Below are 19,782 nucleotides of genomic sequence, written 5' to 3'. Positions count from 1 at the left end.
AAGAAACATTCCATCATTACAATATATTTTCAATATTGTGCTAGTATATTTTGATATGTCTTTAGTACACAAATATCCACAGACTAATAATTTATAATTCAATAATCTATAATCCACGTAGAATTTCCACTTTCTATATTTCAATCCGTAGAAATAAATAAATACAGACAACTAAAGAACAGAATTAATAACATAAAGCAAGATGAAAACTTTCACGAGTCAAATATAACTAGATGACACCAAATTCTACTTTTGGTGATAATCAATTCATAGAAAAAAATCCCTAGATCTATGAAGAGCAATTTACTCTAAAGACACAAAGAATAAATAAATAAATAAATAAATAAATAAATAAATATAGGCGATTAAAAAACAAAAACAATGTACATACTTATATCTATTATATAATAATATATATACATGGCGCCAAATTCAATTTTTACTGATAACGAAACGCAGCAAAAGAAGACAGAAGAAAAAAGTTCCTCAGACTGATGACAAATTTTGAAGCTTTCGTTTTCTTCAAAAGGGTGGAAGTTGGAAAACAAACGATTTTCATGAACTGTTGAACTCGGATCAATAAATCTGCTCCTGTCTCACCATCTCTGATTCGAGGTTCAGCCCGCCCATAGGGAACGTCGTGCGACGAAAAATGTCCATCATCACGCGATTACTATCTAACGACGTTGGTGATCAGTTAAAACGTGCGACCTCCTAACAATGGAACTGATCGTCTTTTTAATCTAATGGCAAACTCGTTTTGGCGCGTATATTTACAAAACGTATTTACAAATTGTTCAGGCTGATATGAGAGAAAGAGAACGAGAAATAGAACGACGGATCGTTCTTTGGTTTTTTTTTAGCTTCAAGAGTTTCGACCTTGATCTATAGTGTCGAGCCGACACTAAGTTTGGAAGCAGTACGATTCTTTACGTGAATAGGCTACTTTGTCTATCTCAGGCAACTGTGGAGAATTTTTAGCTTCAGTTTCGCTAATCTTGGTGTATTAAAAACGAAAGAGGTTATGTTAACGATATTACGAAACATTTACTTTATAAATAAAAGCTTTTATATTTCTGAATATTTTACGTAAATTAGTCGTGATGTATTTTACGTAAAAAAAGTAAATTTTTAATTCTTGAAACTTTAGTTTTGCAGTTTTTTTTTATCATTTCGTGTAATTTATATAATAAGAATAAAATTAAAAATTGTAAAAAGACCTTCACGCTTCCAAACTTTTAATCGGCATCGTAATGCATCGTTCGTACGCTTGGAACGGTTTCGTGTACTTTTCTTAATTAATTCCCTTTGTTTCTTAGTAATTTTATTTACAAATCGACTTAATATTATGGCAGAAGACTTCAGATAAGCGGCTACGACGATATTTACAGAAAGCTGGCTCGCGAGGTTCGATCGATCAATTTTGACGAACGTGTTCCTAGATAGAACTGCGTGTGCATTCACTCAGAATGAATTTCACCAAAATTTTGAAAATTTTCTCCATGTGAAATATGCCTTGCGGTGAATAAGAAAAAATTATTTGATAAGGTTAAGTTTCTTTGTGATCTCTGATCTTTTATATTCCGATATTTTATATTATTATAAAATAAAAATAATAGAATGAAATCTGGGTAAATAAAAATAAGAAATAAGAATAGTGAAAGAATAATTTTTAATAAACCATTTTTTATAATATAAATAATTAACAGTAATAAATAATTTCTAACAAAAAATTCGTAATAAATAATAACAATAATGGATAAGAAATTTGCATAAATAAGAATAAAATAGTTTCAAATGAGAGACACTCAAAATGCTGAAATAATGTTCGACTGGAGTATCCCAAATCTTAGAAATGAAAGTCTTTCTATCCAGTATTGGATTATCAATGGCCGTTTGAAGAAGAAGTTACATTCTCCAGAAATCACGCAAGTTTCTTCGTACTTATTTCTTTCAGTTCTTTTCCAAACTTTGTAAAAACTTCATTCCATTGTTTCTCCATCGAGAATCTCCGATAAAACCGAGAACTTTCGTACAGTAAACGTCTAAGAAGCGCTATTTATGATTTCAAGCTTTTAAAAACTGAACGTTTCCCGCGTTTCGCGTTGGAAATGGCGGGAAAGTAAAGTCGTATCTAGGGAATTCCCCTAAAACAATTTTGTCCTTCCTTTAACCATTTTCTCTTCTTTCTTCCCTCGTTGAGAGCTTCGAAGTTCTTGATAAAACCGAGATTTTATCATTCTTTTTTCTTTATCCACTTGTTTAAACTAGTTCGATTTACTAATTAAAGTTTCGTATATAGTTCTCCGTTTCTTTTCGATTTATAAGACTCGTCACCGTGATATCACAAGTTTCCTTATACCACTAAGACGATGAGAACATTCACGAAAAAATGTTTCGTGCCTAGCTGTTCGTTAACTTATATTTACACAGCAAGGTTCGTTAAACCTTTATTTAATTGTACAAAATCGTCGCGCTCGAAAACAACTATGCGAGAAACTTTTCTTTAATCAAATTGGCGAAATTTAAAGTGAAAATCATTTACTCGGAATAAGCAAACTACATTCAATCTAATTTCTTATGTTGAACAGATAAAATTCCAACCAAAACTTACTGTTTATTTTATCTGAAAAAGCAGCCAGTGTTTATGTTCGAAATGGAAATTTTAGCATTTTTCAAATTTTAGATAAATTTCATGAAAATTGATTCAACTGAAAAATAGATGCACCACTAATTGAAAGTGAAATTTGCTGGTTTAATGAAATTAGAAAAATTTCAATAAACTGTGAGAATTTAACGAAAAATAAATGAATATAAATGAATAAATAAGATGAAAATAAGCTTAACAGAGTTGAGCTGAAGTTTAGTGACAATTGTTCTGTCAATTACTGTAGAAGAGAAGAGTCCGTTTGCAGTTGAAATTTCCTTATGTTGCGCGTTTAATTAAAAAATTAAGAGGAAGAAAGGAAAGGGGGCGAAAAGTTTTCAAGAAACATTTGCAGACTGCACTGTTAGAAACAAATTTAATAAAGGCAAACGGGGGAATCCAGGGCCGATTAGCATGTCTTTGGTTGGATCTTACAAACAGAACCACTGTAAGAAAGTTACCCTCAAAGTTTCTCGAAAGAAGCATCGAGGGAGAAAAAGAAAAGAGGAAAAAGTAAAACCTATCACAGTTATCTAGACGAATTCAAGAAGAGCAGAGAAAAAGAATATATTAAATTAATCTAGAAACATCACTGACTATTTTTAATAATACCAAAACAATTAAATCTCGAGGAACTAAAATTTATTTAAAAATTCCAGCTCAAATGATAAAATGAGAACTGATTCTAGGGAATTTTTCTCATGCCGACACACCACACTGGTTACTTAATCAGATCACTCATTTGACTTTCAATCTACAATTAATTACAGACAAAAAAACAAGAAAGTTGAAATCGAACATCAATAAAAGAAATGTCACCATTACATCGTAACAAAAAGAATCAGCACCAAATTCCCTAGCTTTACACTTCGTCGAACATGTGTCTCTAGTCACTCGATTAGTTAGTTTCACCTTTCACAGTGAATTCTAGAATAACTAGAAGACTTTGATTCGAAACTTTAATTCAGTTTTCACAGAGCCAAATTTAGTTGCATTTTTACACGGTGACTTCTTCAGAGAATCTGCTTTTATCATCCAGATTGATGACTATAGCGTGCGTCCTCGCGTGGCCAGATTTGCTCTTACTCTTGTCGCGCTCCCTAACCTCACTTTCTTTGTCCTCGTGCTTCGTTTCCGTTCCAATGTCCTCTGTGGCCGGTTTACCGGAAGTAGAGACCGCCACATCGTTGGTCGTCGTTGATTTCTTCGTCTCCAGAGAAGCTAGGGCTTCAGCCTCCTTCGAAGAACCCTGGTCCTTGCTTCTAATCCCATTTTTCTCCACGCAGGCCTGACACTTCTTTTCCTCCCTAACCTCTCCACCTGGGCACACGTTCGTTTGCACATGTGTCACGTGGTTTATTTGTTGCTTTTGTATGAGATTGAGATGCATGTGCAGATTCTTCTTTGTGAATAAAGAGCGTGAGGACTTTTGACGGTGTGTAGTGGATAGTTTGTCGACATTGAGGTTAGATTGGTTAAGGGGGTTGGAAATGAATTGGTAATTGACAACAGAAATATCAAATGGAAATAAAAGTCACTTTCGCTTATAGCATAATGTAAGAAATGTTAATGGTTGATACGCGGCACAGTTTCTTTAGGTTAGGTTCATTGATTCGTTCGGGAATTAATTTATAATTGGTAATGGATATGTCAGATGGAAATGACAGTTACTTAGTGCTCATAGTGGATAGCAGCTCATGGTGTAATGTAACAGATGTTAGTGGATGATTAGTAGCAATTTTTGATAACAAAATTTTCTTACCTTTCTGATCGACATCACTTTTAAAAGACCCTCCAACGTCCGTTTCGGCGATTGTCGTAGATCCGTTAAGATCGTTCAGTCTCATGCCGCAGGAGATGACCTGGATGGTCGAAACCTGCGTTTCAACGCGATTCGCAGCTTCCTGCATGGCTGCGAGTTTGTTCACCAAGTGGTGATTACCAAGTAGAACATTTTTTTCCTTTAGAACTTCTAACTGAATTATGAACCGACGGAATTCCTCCTGAAACATTTAACAGCAAGAAAGACTTTTTATCCCGTGTCTCACATCCTGTGAGCTATAGATAATATTTTTATTCCCACATCTCTACATTTCATATTCATTCTTTCATCTCCCAAATCTCTTATTCTCTACCTCATATGTAACATACACAATCCAATATTAACATTCCACACCTATCATTTACCCATCCCATACCACCGTTCCATTCTTTACATTACTTATTTCATTTCCTAAACCTTGTATTCCTTATTTCATATCTGATATACGTAAACCAATACTGATATCCAACATTCCCTACCCCATATCATTATTTCATTCTTTATTGCATTTCTCATATGCATACCCATATGTAATATGCACAATCCAATACTAATATCTCACATCCAATATTCCCTGTCCCATGTGACCATTTCATTTCTTACATTCCACATCCCATATCCAGTATCTGGCATCCCGCTTTCCACATCCCAGTTCAATAATCGCACTCTCTTCATTTATATGTAAGAGAAATCTTACACAACATACCATAAAAAATATTTTTCCCACAGAACCTAAAATACGGCCTACAAATTTCTTACAAGAAAGCGGCACCTACCACAAACGAAATCGCTATCCCACAAAATGAAATTCGCTGCCCACAAAGTTCCCACAATACCCACAAAGAGTTAGCGTTCATGCAGCCGAAAATCTATATCCCACAAAATATAATTAGTTGCCCACAAATTTCCCACAAAACCCACAAGTAATAAACACCCCTCACGAACGAAATTCCATATCCCACAAAGTGAAATTCGTTTTTCCAATCATGTTAGACTGGAGTTGAAATTCTGACAACGCATCTCGGTTGTGGGAAGTGGTCCTTGTGGATCTTGTGCCAAAACGAATTGTACTTTGTAGGAAAATGATTACTTTGCAGGAAAACAAATTTCACTTTGTGAGACAGTGATCTTCGTTTGTGGGCTGCATTTTACATTTTGTGGGGGAAGTGTAGCTTTTTCTTGAAACTAGATTTTTGTAGTGTATATGTAATTTAAAAAATATAGGGTTTTGGGGAAAATGGTAGTTTGGTGTGGACAAGGAAATGTACAAAGCATGGAATGCAGAGAAGGATACATATACATGCAAGGATGTGCGATATGGTTTAATAAATACGTGGCGTGAAATATGGGAAACGGCACATAGAAAATGTGTTAAAGGATGAAGGATATGGAAATATGAAATATGATATGTAGAGTGAATATGTGTGCTGCGAAAGCAAGAATAAAAAGTATTTCTTAAAGGTACTGGCTGTGGGATATAAAACATGAGAGAAGGAATGTGGAATATGGAACGAAGAAGTGAAATGCCAAAAGTAAGACGAAACCTATAGTTTGAGAATATTAGTTATGGAAGAATATACGTGATGGATGTAGGATAGTGGATATTAGATGTTAGACGTGGATATACGACATAAACAAATTTTACTGTATTTTACTTTTAACTTTCATTTACATAAAGAATTACCTTTTTCCGGTTGTACTACGATTTCGGAAACACGCTGTGGATCATCGATATTTGATGTTTTAATGAATAGCCCCTTAAAATCCTCTATTTGTCATGTACAGGCGTATTAAAATGAAATACTGGACATTCTGTTTTTGTCATCCCATAATGGCCTCGTTGTTCGTCATTTCTAACTTTATGGAGACTGTTTGTTTCTCTTTTAGAGTGTCCATAGGGACATTATTCCCGAGTTTAGCTGCATCAGTTAAATCGGATTCTCTAATGTCGATATCGTAATTAACGTGACATGGTGGCCTATTAATCGGCTTTTCGCACAATAGTGCTGGACAGTTCTATGCCTATTAATCGGTATTTACCTTTATGGTGAGTATATACGTATGGTATTTCAGTATACAAGATAGGTGTACCAACCAACTTAAATAAATTCCTCTAGCTCTAGGGAATCATAAGGTCTTGGAAATGGGCTTTAATGTTTATTTAACTTTAGATTGTTCCTTCGTTTCTTTAAAGTATAATTGAAATTGGTAATCAATGATTAAGACTTAAAATATTTGTTGTATCAAAAGATAAGATAAAAATATTAATACCTTAGAGTATTTTGATTGGAATAAATATTTTTCTTCATTTCCATAAAATATAATAAAAATTAATGATTAAAAATTAAAAACTCACGATAAAAAATCCAGTGTGCATTACAGAAAATAAATATGACTTTAGTGTACTATGATTTAAATAAATATTAATTTTCGTTAACTGCAATGGCAATTGAAAACGTATTTTTAGGAAACGTTTTCATATATTATTCTGTATAATCAAGTTTTTAAGTATTTCATTAATGGTGTTGCTTACTTCTGGCTATGAAAAAAGTGCTCCAATTAATAGAGGGTTGAACTGAAGATTATTTAAGACTTAAGAAATCATTTGGAAGAAGTCAAAGGAAAGGAACGGAGCTCGGGAATAGAAATCAAGCTTCTGAAAGGAGAGTTTATTATGAAATAGCTTGCCAGGGTTTCTGAAGGAACTGCTGCTGCTGGCAAGGAAACAGCAAGAAATCACAGAAAATATTAATTATTTTAAATAAAACATTAGTTCATTACAGGTATTTAAATTATATATAATATGAAATTAAATACTTTACAAATCAATCATTTACATACTTCAACATTTTAATATTTGGATAATTGTTTTAGGTTTAGAAAGGAATAGTTTTGACATTTATTATCCTAATTTATACACCATAAGTTGGCAGACTTGTATCAGATTGGCAGTAATGAGCGTGCAGGCTGGCTAAAAGCAGAGACTTAGTGTCGTGTATACTAAGGTTTGAAAGGGGAAGTGTATCCCCTCGAGCTCTAGAGTTCGATAACGGCATATTAGTGGTCCTGTGAAAGCAGAGCTGCAATTAATAGAGGATCAAGTGGTAGCAGGCTCAATAGGCTTTCACCTCAGCACCCCTTCGACCAAAGGAAGTCACTAAAGCGTTCTACCGTTGCAAACAGACAGGGTGTAAAGTTTACACGATGCATTTTGCGTTTCCGCTTGCCAGCAATATATACATTCTCCTTGTGAATCGAACTATATATTCTTCTCATACTTTCTAAACAATGTTGTACCTAGCTAAGCTGTCCTACGATGTAGAAGTATACATAGAACTAGGAATATTCTTGCAAAGATGAGTAATATAAATAGGGACTTTTTCTACCAAGGAATTATAGGTATTTTTTAAGAACGAAGATGCAGAAACTGTCTTCTAGGGATAAAGAACTAAAAACATTCTTGCCAGATTAAGCAACTAGGAATTTTTTACAAATACAGAATTGCCAACATTTTAGTAGAAATACGGAACAGACGTTTTTGTGAACATGAAGATCTATAAATCCCTAGATTGAGAACCTTCTGATAGACAAAAAGAACTAGGGATTTTTTCTAGCAAGGAAGAATAAAAGAACCTTCTCTAAACTCACAAAATCAATCGAAAATTTTTTTCTAGTTTCTTTATACAGCGTTGTGAACGTAACAAGAAACACGAGACAAACCAGCACGTCTGTGATAAAAGCAGCGAAACGAGTCTTCAACGATCGCGTCAAACGACAGGCTATAACCAGTAGTCAAATGTCAAAGCAGCCGACGTTCCACCGACCGTATCTTTCAGGTCGACGTAATTTTCTCGGCTTTTTGCCAAAGGCCTAGCAATCTTGGAAAAAGTTCCCAAGAATGACATTTGTCATTGCGAACGGCCTTTTTCGCGCGATCCCTTCTGTCTAGGTCAACATAACCGAGTTTGGGTCAGAGATTCTCTGAAATCAGCGAGTCGTGATTTCCACTTGGCTGATCCCGCTTCCACAGTAACGTTCTCTTTAACTGTAAAACTATGAACTCGACATGCCTTGGGTACTCTTATGTAGGTTATGTTCGATATATATACGAATTCTTTTCCAATTTTGCACGGGTCACTTATAGATGATGCGTGGCTTTCTGTGGGTTATATGAAGATTATACGTACACAGGCCAGATATAAATGACGTCTAAGTTTCTATAAATCATATGAGGAGATAGCATGAATTTAAATTTAGAAATTTGAAAATTTGGATATCTTGGATATTTGGATAAATATGGAATATACATATGTGAATATATATGGTTATGTCTTATTTATTATGTATCTAAAAGTTATAATGCAAAAATATTTCCATGTGCAATTTATATGCAAAAAGTTGGCTAAACAAGATATAGGTTATGTACATATGTTTTCTTATGGGTTATATCATTTTAACAGGTTCAATGAAAGCTCTGTATAAATAACACATGGGTTATGTAAAGATTCTATAAGTGAGATATTCTTTACTTCGAAAGGTCTCTTGAAGACATTTTCTAACATAATGGAATCTTAACCTAACTTTCTTTCCCTTAAATGCTTGGCTTCAACAACTGTGAATACTATTCTATCTTTTGAGTCAGGACCACAATACACGTGCTCATCAGATCTTTTCCTAATCCCAATTCCGCTTTGTCTTACAAGATTGTCATAATTCATAGGAAACTCATCCATGTCCTTGATAGCGATCACCATTAAAAACAATCGTTTGATTTCATGAGTCCCGTAAAAGGCAATCTTAAAGGTAATCCGCTTAACAAGCAGATCCGTCTAATTAAGTTTCCAAGAGATGGTTAAGGAGACTATGAAAGTTATACTGGTAAACCCATCCTAATACTCTATAAGCTTATTAAAGGACTGAATTCAGTGCGGGCCATTTTGTCTTATCCGTTGATATCATCGTTGAGAATTCATGAGAAATTAGACGTCAACTTCCGTTGACTACTCTTTAGAAAGTTGACGGTGGAAGGGAGATGTTTTTTGTTGGACGCCATTTTGTACTCCGAGGAACCGAGTTGGCCTATGTATTTTTCCTCCACATTATCCCGAGAAAATTATAAAATTTAAGAAGAAACTTTATTGTTAACTCAGTTTGCCTATGCTTAATAATAGAATACCAACAACAACTCTCGAAACAATCCTAGATTTTTCCAAAGCTCTAAAATAAAACTGCCATAAGAACATAACCAATATTTCATTCGTAAAATCTTCCCATATTTTTTCGTATTCTTGCATAAATTGACGAATGCGGTTAGTTTACGTGGTCAGTGTAATTCAAGCAGAAATACTTTCTTCATTTAAATGAACCACTTTTCCTATATTCGTGGCAGTTTACAGTTCCTTAGATTTATCGTCCCTTTCAACAGGACACATTTGTCAGCAAGTTTTCTCGTTACTCCAGCATCTGATGCCTTCGCGACGTTTTGTTCGAGTTTCGAGTTCTTTTAGGTTAGGTTAGGTCACGTAGCCATTTTTCCCCCAACCCGTCCCTCTTTTCGGTTAGAATCAGCACTTTTACGAAATCCTGTGCTTCGATCAGTAGGCGGGAATGGTCGACGTTAATAGTGTGGCTTGGTGGATTTAGAGGCCACGTGATTTCACTCGATTATGGACAAAATTAACAGCTCACGGAATCGTAAATGACAAACAAATTGTACATTGTACGTTCATATCGATTATGGACGATCTGTTGAATATTATAATTATGAAAATATTTGTTATCAACGAGCGATGTAGAAAGCTGACGCGTTTCAATATGGAATTTTGATTAATTGATTAATAATCGCTTCGTATTGACTCAGGCTGTGTCAGCCACGGTACAGTGTTGCCAACACACCGAAAGCAATCCATCATAATTTTCATATTATATGTCCCAGATATTATAATTATATTGTAATTATGTAATTGTAATTGTATCATACTAAATTTCAGCATGTTATAATTATATCGAAAGAGTCACTAATTTTTCCATTTAGACATTTTTACGATTGGCTAGTAACTTTTGGAAAACATAACTACGTATTTAGTCGTTTTACTTTTTGAATAAATTATAAGCCACACTTTTGCGTTGCCCTGTAGTATTCTGATAAAATTACCCGTTACCCAGTCACGAAACTCCGGCGAGAATTTATGTAACGTGGAACGAACTAGAGGAAAGAAAAGAGCAGCTGATATCTAAGGATACATACATGCACAGAATCACGCGAACGTGCCATTAAAGACATATTTCGTCGCTGGTTCGAGTCGCCGTGGGAATTTAAATCAGACCCTGGTGCTCCCCTCGGTGCACAATCCGTCGAAATTGTGGGACAGCACACGTGTCTCCCTCTTCTATTTCACAGTCTCATATTTCACGCTCAATCGACTTGACACGTGACATGTGTAAGAGAGTGAACATTTTTCGACAAAGAATATTCAGTCTCAGCCGTCGATCAATTGCTTTAAATATTATGCAACAACCAATTATCTTGCCTTCTTTAACTTAAGCTTTTAAAATAGATGCCCTATTTTATTTTATTTTTATTTAGCTCGAGGTCTTCATAACCTCAAAAATATCTCAACTTACATTTTTGCATGTAACTTCAAAACTTAGAAAATTTGTACACGACATTACAAAGTTTAAAACGCTATTATATTGCTCCCGCCTAGAACAATGTATTATCCATATGATTCGCAGCGGAATCTGGGCATTTCTGATCCTCAGAAAAGGGTCTAGAACCAGGGACGAAAGTTGTCGGATTGGATAGATCAAAGTGCTCTTACCGTCGCTCCGTCGCTTTCGTCTGTGAAGTTTCCATGCTGAAGGGATATGGAGTTTGTCTGGTTGCTAGTGCCCGTCGGGCGACTGCTTTTCCCCAGAAATTTACCTGTGGCCCCGGAGTGTTTCGAGTCTTCCTTGCCTCCGCTACGGAACACCACGTAGACCTACATTAAAACAGGCAAGTTTCAATGCTTCCACGTCTCGACCTTCCTTTTCTTTTTTGAGAAATTTTTATCCACCCGGATGGTGAAATTTTCGTCTGTAGTGGGGCGATCTTGGATGGATGACGAGTCTAATGCGACCACTCTATAGAGGAACACGTATCTTTATGGGAAAACGAGTCTCTTTGGGGGGGGGGGGAATAATATGTTAGAATTTGGGTTATAGCTTTACTGAACAAAAGAGAAGCTTTAATATACGTTTACAAATAAATAATACAATTTCACTCGACTTAATTTACTTTACAATGGTTTTACAAATTTCTTATTTATTCTAACGAGTTATTCTCATTTATTCTGAACAATCTTAGCGAGGTTAGTTTCGATCAACGTTCAAATTAATACAATTTCTAACCTGCTTTCTACTAGTATAATTTCCTTTCTCGAATCTCTTTCACAGCTGAAAGAAAATCACAGAGTAAAATGTGAATGTAATTTAGTAATTTACTTTGAATTATCTGGTGACATTTTAGAGACATCCATTAAAAGCAGTAGGATAACGAAACTGAGTATTATGTCTCTCTTTAACTAGTTTCAATTGGATTTACGTTTAATACAGCGTTTCTAACCTATACCACTGAAGTAGCTTCCTTTTTGCAACAGTAATAATGTAGTGAGGTTAGGTCGAATTAATATTCGAAATAATACCGGAACAGTCGCCTTTCGGAATCTGCACTTAAATTAACAAAGAATGGTAAATCAAGATGTAAAAACACTCTTGAATAAAACGTTCATTTTTATTTATCTACTGCTCGCTGGTTAAATAAAATGGCGCTCACTGTAATGGAAGTACAGACAGGTACGTTGTACGAACACCGAAGGGCTACACTATGGACGGGAATGTCGCTAAACGACATGAATATTGAATTTGCCTGGACGTACTCTCGATGTTGCATAACTCCATAGTCTTGTCTCTAACGCATTCATCCGTCGAATCAATGGCGGCCAAGAATATTAGGTTAAAAGGGAAGAAAGGGAACGATGAGAAACCGTGCTTTTATCCTGTGTTAAGGTGGTATTTCCACAGGTTTACAATCGTCGTACTCGCTACGAGGAATACTGTCGTTCGTTACTCGGCTAATTAGTTCCGCTGACACGATTAATAAGAAATGAACGAGGTACATAACCTCTAACGAGCAAGAAGTACCATGGATGTGAAATTTTTCTCTGGGATACTTAACTGTATCGTATAATCTATCATGTAAAAACAAGGAATGGCATTAAAGTATTCTAGTTAGATCTAGTTAGTTCTGGTTAAATCAGAGTTTAGTATTTTAATGAACCGGTAAAACATTTTCATAATTAGGACAGAAACAAATGATTTTACATTATCTAAATTTCTTTCTTTTCAATGTGTAACACTGGGGCAGGTCCAGAAACGATTTTTTTTTCTTCAAAACGACATATATCCAGTTATTTTTGTTCATGCTAATTCAAACATTTAGTTTCCTGCTCGTATGTTGTGCACGAAGCTTTATTATTCTAAACGAATGAGAAATAGTGGAAGCAGAAAGAATGGTGATATTCGTTGCTTTATTCCACCGGAGAGTGGATATTTCCTGTTTGTAACTGGTTATACCACGCTTTCTTTCATATGCATACTTTTTACTTACACATAACCTCTTAAACTTCATTTCATATGTACATATATTTACTTGTAACCTTCTGGAACTTTGCAGTTCTAGAACTTCAATTGTTACCAACAAAATAAAATGAATATTCCCCATTTTTCTCCTATCATATCATTGGTAATACTCATCATAGTAATACAAAATCTTTTTCAAAATCATTGGCTAGTTACACCAACTTTCAAATCTTATTTTATCATCGCTAAGAATAAACATCTCTATTCATCCCCTTGTGATACGAATGAGGTAAACAACCTTTTAAATTATTCTACATATGTACATAATTTAAGATTATTATTTTGGTACACGAAGAATTTGGTAGGATTCCTCTGGCAGAGTTATCGAATTGGAAAGAAGCGAGGTGTTTTATATTCAAGTTCCAACGTCGAACAACTTTCAATTTAAGCGCGGGAAAAGGGGTGGGCCAAAAGGAGGCGCGATTTTTCATCCCGACCACACGGCCGGAAATAAATTAGACCACGGCTGTTCGTACACAACTATTTTACAAGTTCCACGAGCGCCAGCCGTTGCTTTCAAATGATCAATATGCACGCCGTGAGATAAATAAATTTCAATGGGTTGGCCGCAGCCTTTAGAATTCGCGATCCAGCCGGTGCCATTTGTCAGGCGCGCGGACCGCATGAACGCGTTGAAAATACAAGAATCGATTTAGTCTTACCTTGCTGCCGAATATCAAGCACAGCAGCAGCGTCACCGTTAGCTGGGTGTGACAGAAAAATATTACGTAGAGTAAATCCGGATTGGCTGGCGACTGCAGGAACAACCTGCAACCAGAAAGATTGTGCCCTTTAAAAGAACGATCGTGCCTTTTTATTAAGTGCTAGTCACTTTTTCTTGTTTGGTTATAAAATCCTATTAAATTCTGATTTATGTTGTTTAGATGTTCGTAGGACTGCAGTTGTAACGCAGTGAATTCAATTGCATTTATTGGAGATCGATCTTAAAAGTTCTCAATCTTCTAATGATTTTTCATAATCTAAACGATCCTAACTTCTTTTTCATATCGAATTCTTCCCAGACAGCCACAGTGATCCGAACAAACCTAAAAATCTCAATTCCATTTCGTTGCTATATTGCAAGCTGTTTTAACGAACAAGCAGACGTATAAAAAAAATCTCATTAGCGACCTAACCTTAATTTACCTTGTCTTTTTTGACTTATCTTAACTATTCTGGCTTTGTAAAATAGCTTTTGTCCCTTGCCTGAGAGCGTTTCCCCTGCGAAAATCGCGACGAAGTATAGACGCTTTTACCATTTGAGGTGTTTTCGTTTAGTTCTTAATTATGCGCATAATTATGGCAAGACACGCGAAGCTGTAAACTCGGAGCAAAGCTTCGCCAAAGTAATATAACCGCGAGTAGAAAGTGTAGTTTAACGAACCGCAAGTAGTTGGAGAAATTGGTACATCGCGCACACTTTTGGAAGGAGAAAGGTAAACTCCGGTTCTTCGTCAGAGAAAACCCGTATGGCGGTCGGTAAACTGTCAGATAACAATAAGAGTTGCATCCAGCTTCCGTATATTGCGGTAAGCAACTCGTTGAAAAGCAATAAACCAGCCTAGACCTCCCTAAAAATTGCTTTCTAAATATTAATGGTTACTATCTTCTCAGATGGCGCCACCATGGAGCGGACATTAAAGTGGCCATTTTCATTTACCAACTTGAATTTCTCTTTCATCTCACAGATTAGATTCTATAGTTTAACCTCATAATCTAAGTTCAATTTAGGCTAATGAATTGAGAGTAAAATTAGAGTATACACGTATGTAGAGAGGACAGGAAGGGTAGTATGATTAATTGACTGAAGGTATCACCTCCATTGGTTAGAATTCCCTTGTTAATATTCTATATTTATGCACCTAACCAAATAAGGAAACTGATCTATACTGTATGCGTGTAGATGCCAGTGTAGATTATTCAGAAGTCTGAGGCTAAGCTTAATTGATCGTCTTAATCATGTTTTCAATAGAATTAGGGACCTAAGCGACAAGCAGATAACGATCGAATTAGTAGATTAGTAGAGCTTAGATCTTTACCAGAAGTTAGTTTTAGATTCTGATCACTCTATCGCTAAAAAGGATGGTCTGTGATTCGCGGTGAAAACGGGATTAGGGAAATTCTATGCCCTAAAATAAGACGAGATTCGCAATGTGTACGTAGATTTGCTTAATTCTCAGCTAAACAGGAGTAGAGAGCACAGAAAAAGGAAAATGGCGATTCTTTCGATACGAAAAGTTACTAGATAAGTAATGCCACCATTTGCTGATAAAAATTACTGAATATATCGTAAGAGAGAGAAAAAGAAACAGCGGTTGAAAATTGAAGAAGACATTATGATAAGTGAAATATTCAAATTGATTCGATACGATTTTAAGAAGAACGCCCGTGAGAAGCTTCTCCGGTAACATTATTAATGCAGAACACGTGCAGTTGCACGGAGCATAATAGTTTCCGGTGTTCTGCTCTAGTTCGTGTTGAACACGACCGAGTATCAGTGAAATGCATTATTAAAATTAACGATTCGAGGACGGCCCAATATTTGCAGGGTTTCACGGATTCGTTCGGCGTATTAAATTCAATGTTGCGCGATGGCGTGCCGCTGCCTATCCATTCACACCGCCAGCCATCAACCCGTTTGATGGAAAATTATTCGGATTACGCGTGGTGGGTTTGAATATATGGAAATATAAAGGCGCGATTGCGTTAAAATTTCGTGAAAATATGCGTGTAAAAATTAATCGGAAAACGTAATGGTACTCTAATGACGTATTTACATACTTGCACTGTATCCCATATTTAAGAAACGTATTTTGGTGTTTCATCCGAAACGAACGATTTCTATTAAAACGAAACAAACGATTTCAACACGAACGATTGCCACTTTGGTTGAAATTTCCCAGTAAGATAATAAACACGAGAATCTCAAATATCGTGTTTCGCATATATTTCGGTAAACATTATTCTCTTGTTAATTATGAACGTTGGCGAGTATATAAGTTTCTTTTAGTTTACTTTAATGCTACATACAAATAACCATAAAACCGCAGTATAATACAATTAACTATTTGAGGTGTATATATATGTTGTCTGTGATAATAGTAGCTGCTGCTGGTTGTAGATGTCGCTGCTGTATTTTCTTCCTATTTAAGAATCGTGGAAGAAAAATGGGACTTTGGTCGCCGGGATTCGAACCCGGGTTTCGCTAACCACTTTTTTTTTTTACGTGGGGAAATCCTCGCGGACACTCCGCGGCCCTCTGGAAGACGACTCAAACCGACCAAAACCCCACGGTGGCCATCCCGACATTTGGCAGGAGTGCCCCGGGGCCTCTAGGCGCTAACCACTGCACTGCCGCCGTCCGACACTAGTCAGTGTCGAGTGGTGATATTTGCTTGTCGAGTGCCGCCACATATTTAACGATTATAAAATAAATAATATTAATATTGTTGTATCATTAAAGAACAACCAGTGAAAATTAACAATTTTTCAGGGATATTATTTAAATAATACACAGAATTACTAGGATACATTTCATTCGTGTCTAGTAACATTTTGGCGTTCTTGTTATGAGGTTAAGTACAAAGGGGATATACGGAGGCAAATAATTCTCGTGGCCTGAGTTGCTTATAACGACACCGTTTCGCCTCGCACAATTGCACGGTTTTTTCAGCACAGCAAAGAATCCTGTAGCCGTTTGTTAGACTTAGCGTTAACCACGGATCTCTGAGTACACTTTTAACCTGTCGTTTTCAACTACACAGTACAGCACGAGCTTTTGAATTTATTCTGTTGACTTTTCAAATAAATTGGTGGAATACGTTGTACCCCCGGAAAAGAATTTTTAAACAAAGGATTTCCTCTCTCATAATATCATCAAAAGAGGAGCATCGTTAAATTCTATTTTATCTCCTTTTCCTTCTTGCTTTTTAAACACCCTGAACGTGCAATATTTTTCACGGGGATTTACGAAGTTTAAAGTGAGTAAAAAGGGATGTTTATTTAGCTCCAAGGAAATTAGTGTTTTTAGACGTTCACGTTAATAAACGCGAAACGGCGGTAAATGCATGCCTCTGACGTGTGTTATGTATTATTATCAATGTTCATGTACTTACATAGATACGTTTAGGAAGACTGACAGTAGAAATTCGTTGTAAATTGCCATCGAGATGAATCGACTCTCGTTGAACTCTGACGGTGTTTTTCTCACCACGATGCACAGCCTGATTCCCCATATAAGAAATATAACCTCAACTGGAACAAAGTAAAACGTTTCTTCTTTTATTGTCGGCGAAACGAACCTCACTAACTTGTGTTTACATGTAGCGAAGAAAACGATTAGAAGATTATTTAAGCGGTCAATTATATTTTCACATATTGTTTATACAATACATCAAGGTAAAAGTATATATCAAAAGTATGAAAAATTACAGGTAAAATTAAAAACACTGAAGATTACTAAAAATAAATGACACGACTTGAAGGTGAAATAAAAAATTCATAATGCATTTTAATATTTTTTTACAGTGTGGTATCGTTCGATCATAACTTTATTCAGTGATTAACTGATAGCGCAACCTTTGAGTTAATTTTAACGCCGCTAAATTGCTGTATTTGATAAAAGCAGAAAAAGTGGCGCAATTAATTGGCAACAATTTCAGGTAAACAATTACTTGTAATAACAACAACAAAGAAGAAAATACGTTGCTAAAGTCAAAAAGGGAGATCTTCTTCACAGACGGGAGACCTTCCTGTTCGGCTGGCTAAGTGTTAAGAAACTCACAACGACGACGACGACGACGACGACGACAGTGTTACTCGAATTTGAAATTACCCAGAAGCCTGAAACTCACACTGCGGCCGGAATAATATAATAAGACACAATAGAGAAGGGAAAAGAAGGAAGAAAATTGCCGTGATTTTCTTCCCGTGGAAGAAAATTGTCCTATTACAGTGGTTCTTATTAAATTGTACTCTCGAGGATTCTTGTGGCATAGCCATAATATCGTGTCGTCTCGGAATCGGCGTATAACCGCTGCATTCTACGGCCAATTTGCCAACGTGGAATTTCCTGCTAGTTTGATGCAGAATTTTAGCAGGAACAGCACATCAAAGATAGACCGCCTTATCTTTGATGTGCTTATCAGCAACATCTGCCTAGCAATATGATTTAATCGCCGTTTTAGGTTATGTATCGTATCTACAGACCTTCGTTCCTTAAATTCTTTGGTAATTGTTATTGAATTACTTTGGGAATTTCTGTGGAGCTTGAAATTTCCCAATTTCTTGTTTAACGTTTAAAATGGCTCGCGAAAAATATGATAAGAGAACAATTCTACGAGTTGCTTTTGAACTGTATATTGGGTTGGCAACTAAGTGATTGCGGATTTTGTCATTAGGTGATAACCCAATATTTTCGTTTCTGCAGTCCATTATTTTATTTGTTATATTTTTTCGAATTACAGTCGTATGATATACAGGGTGGTTGGTAACTGGTGGTATAAGCGGAAAGGGGGTGATTCTACGCGAAAAAAGAAGTCGAAAATATAGAATATAAATTTTTCGTTTGAGGCTTTGTTTTCGAGAAAATCGACTTTGAATTTTCGCTCGGTACGCGTGCACTTTATATATATATATATATATATAAAGTTAGATAGAATATTTTATATATATATATAAAAGTATCGTTGAATAAACTTCATTAAACGAAACTATCCAATTCAAAGAGATGTTCCACTCAGTCGCGACTGTTCCAACTCGTCCATAACTGCGATTCCATTTATGATCATACAGTATATCCCCTTGTTTGGATTTCCCAGGTCCATTAAATTCCAACAAAATGATACACATTGCCTTGTCGCATAAAAATTGCAATTGAAACGAACCGCCTTGATGTTTGTACAAATCAATTTGAAATCGTATTTACCGTTTCATAAAAGGGTCCGTTTACGGTGACCTCATTGCAATTTTTCATTTGACTTCCGCATCATACGTTTTAATTCGGTAATAACGCGGTCGTACGTATCTTATATTCCTTTATGCGTAATTGTGCAATAAACTAGCCTCTTCTCTAGCGACCTTTCTTTCGATAAATTTCCCCTGAAATAAGTTATTCGTTCGGTACATTTTTCTTACATAATTTTCCCTTCGAATAAGATTGAATGATATCACCCTTCAGTTAATTTATCGAACGACTCTTGGTAATTATTTGATAAAAGTAACTTCTACTTTCGTTAAGTATTTTCGTTAAGTTGGAATTTCTCGATTTTTCGAATTTTCCTACGTCTTTTTACTGTACTGTTTATTTGGATTCGTAAAGTATAGTGCGAAGGGAAAGAGATCGATGGTCGATGCAAGCAGTGAACGTGTCGGTTTTGGTTGTGATTGAGTCACAGATGCACACACACATGGGCAGGATTTAGTGTGTGGCTAGTAGCGGCAACTTTTTGCGAAATATCTTCGACATATTGGAAAATCATCGAAATTGGCGAGGGATTGGTCTTTCGACGAGTTCATCAAAATTTTGAAGACCAAGATTTTTAGTAGAGATTTTTAGTAAACCCTGTAACAGAGTATTCTAAACTTAGTCAATTCTAGGCTTGTGCATATATCTAGTAACTTTCCCACTGAG

The 19,782-nt window shown here is 35.8% G+C and overlaps 1 protein-coding gene across 1 annotated transcript in view; it reads right to left on the bottom strand.

Annotated features, from left to right (window-relative positions):
* Window positions 1-1,758: 1,758 nt before the first annotated feature.
* The window catches only part of LOC122576551 (probable G-protein coupled receptor 158), a 160,631-nt gene continuing 142,607 nt past the window's right edge, over window positions 1,759-19,782 (bottom strand). The window contains exons 9-13 of the mRNA XM_043747012.1: window positions 17,267-17,405; window positions 13,814-13,919; window positions 11,291-11,452; window positions 4,410-4,650; window positions 1,759-3,967 (exon numbers count right to left, since the gene is read on the bottom strand). Coding sequence (XP_043602947.1) covers window positions 3,645-3,967; window positions 4,410-4,650; window positions 11,291-11,452; window positions 13,814-13,919; window positions 17,267-17,405 — 971 coding nt within the window. The 3' untranslated portion in view covers window positions 1,759-3,644. The remainder of the gene's footprint in view (window positions 3,968-4,409; window positions 4,651-11,290; window positions 11,453-13,813; window positions 13,920-17,266; window positions 17,406-19,782) is intronic.

Source organism: Bombus pyrosoma, linkage group LG16 (assembly GCF_014825855.1).
Source record: "Bombus pyrosoma isolate SC7728 linkage group LG16, ASM1482585v1, whole genome shotgun sequence".
NCBI lineage: Eukaryota > Metazoa > Arthropoda > Insecta > Hymenoptera > Apidae > Bombus > Bombus pyrosoma.
This window is presented reverse-complemented; position numbering and strand designations above follow the sequence as displayed.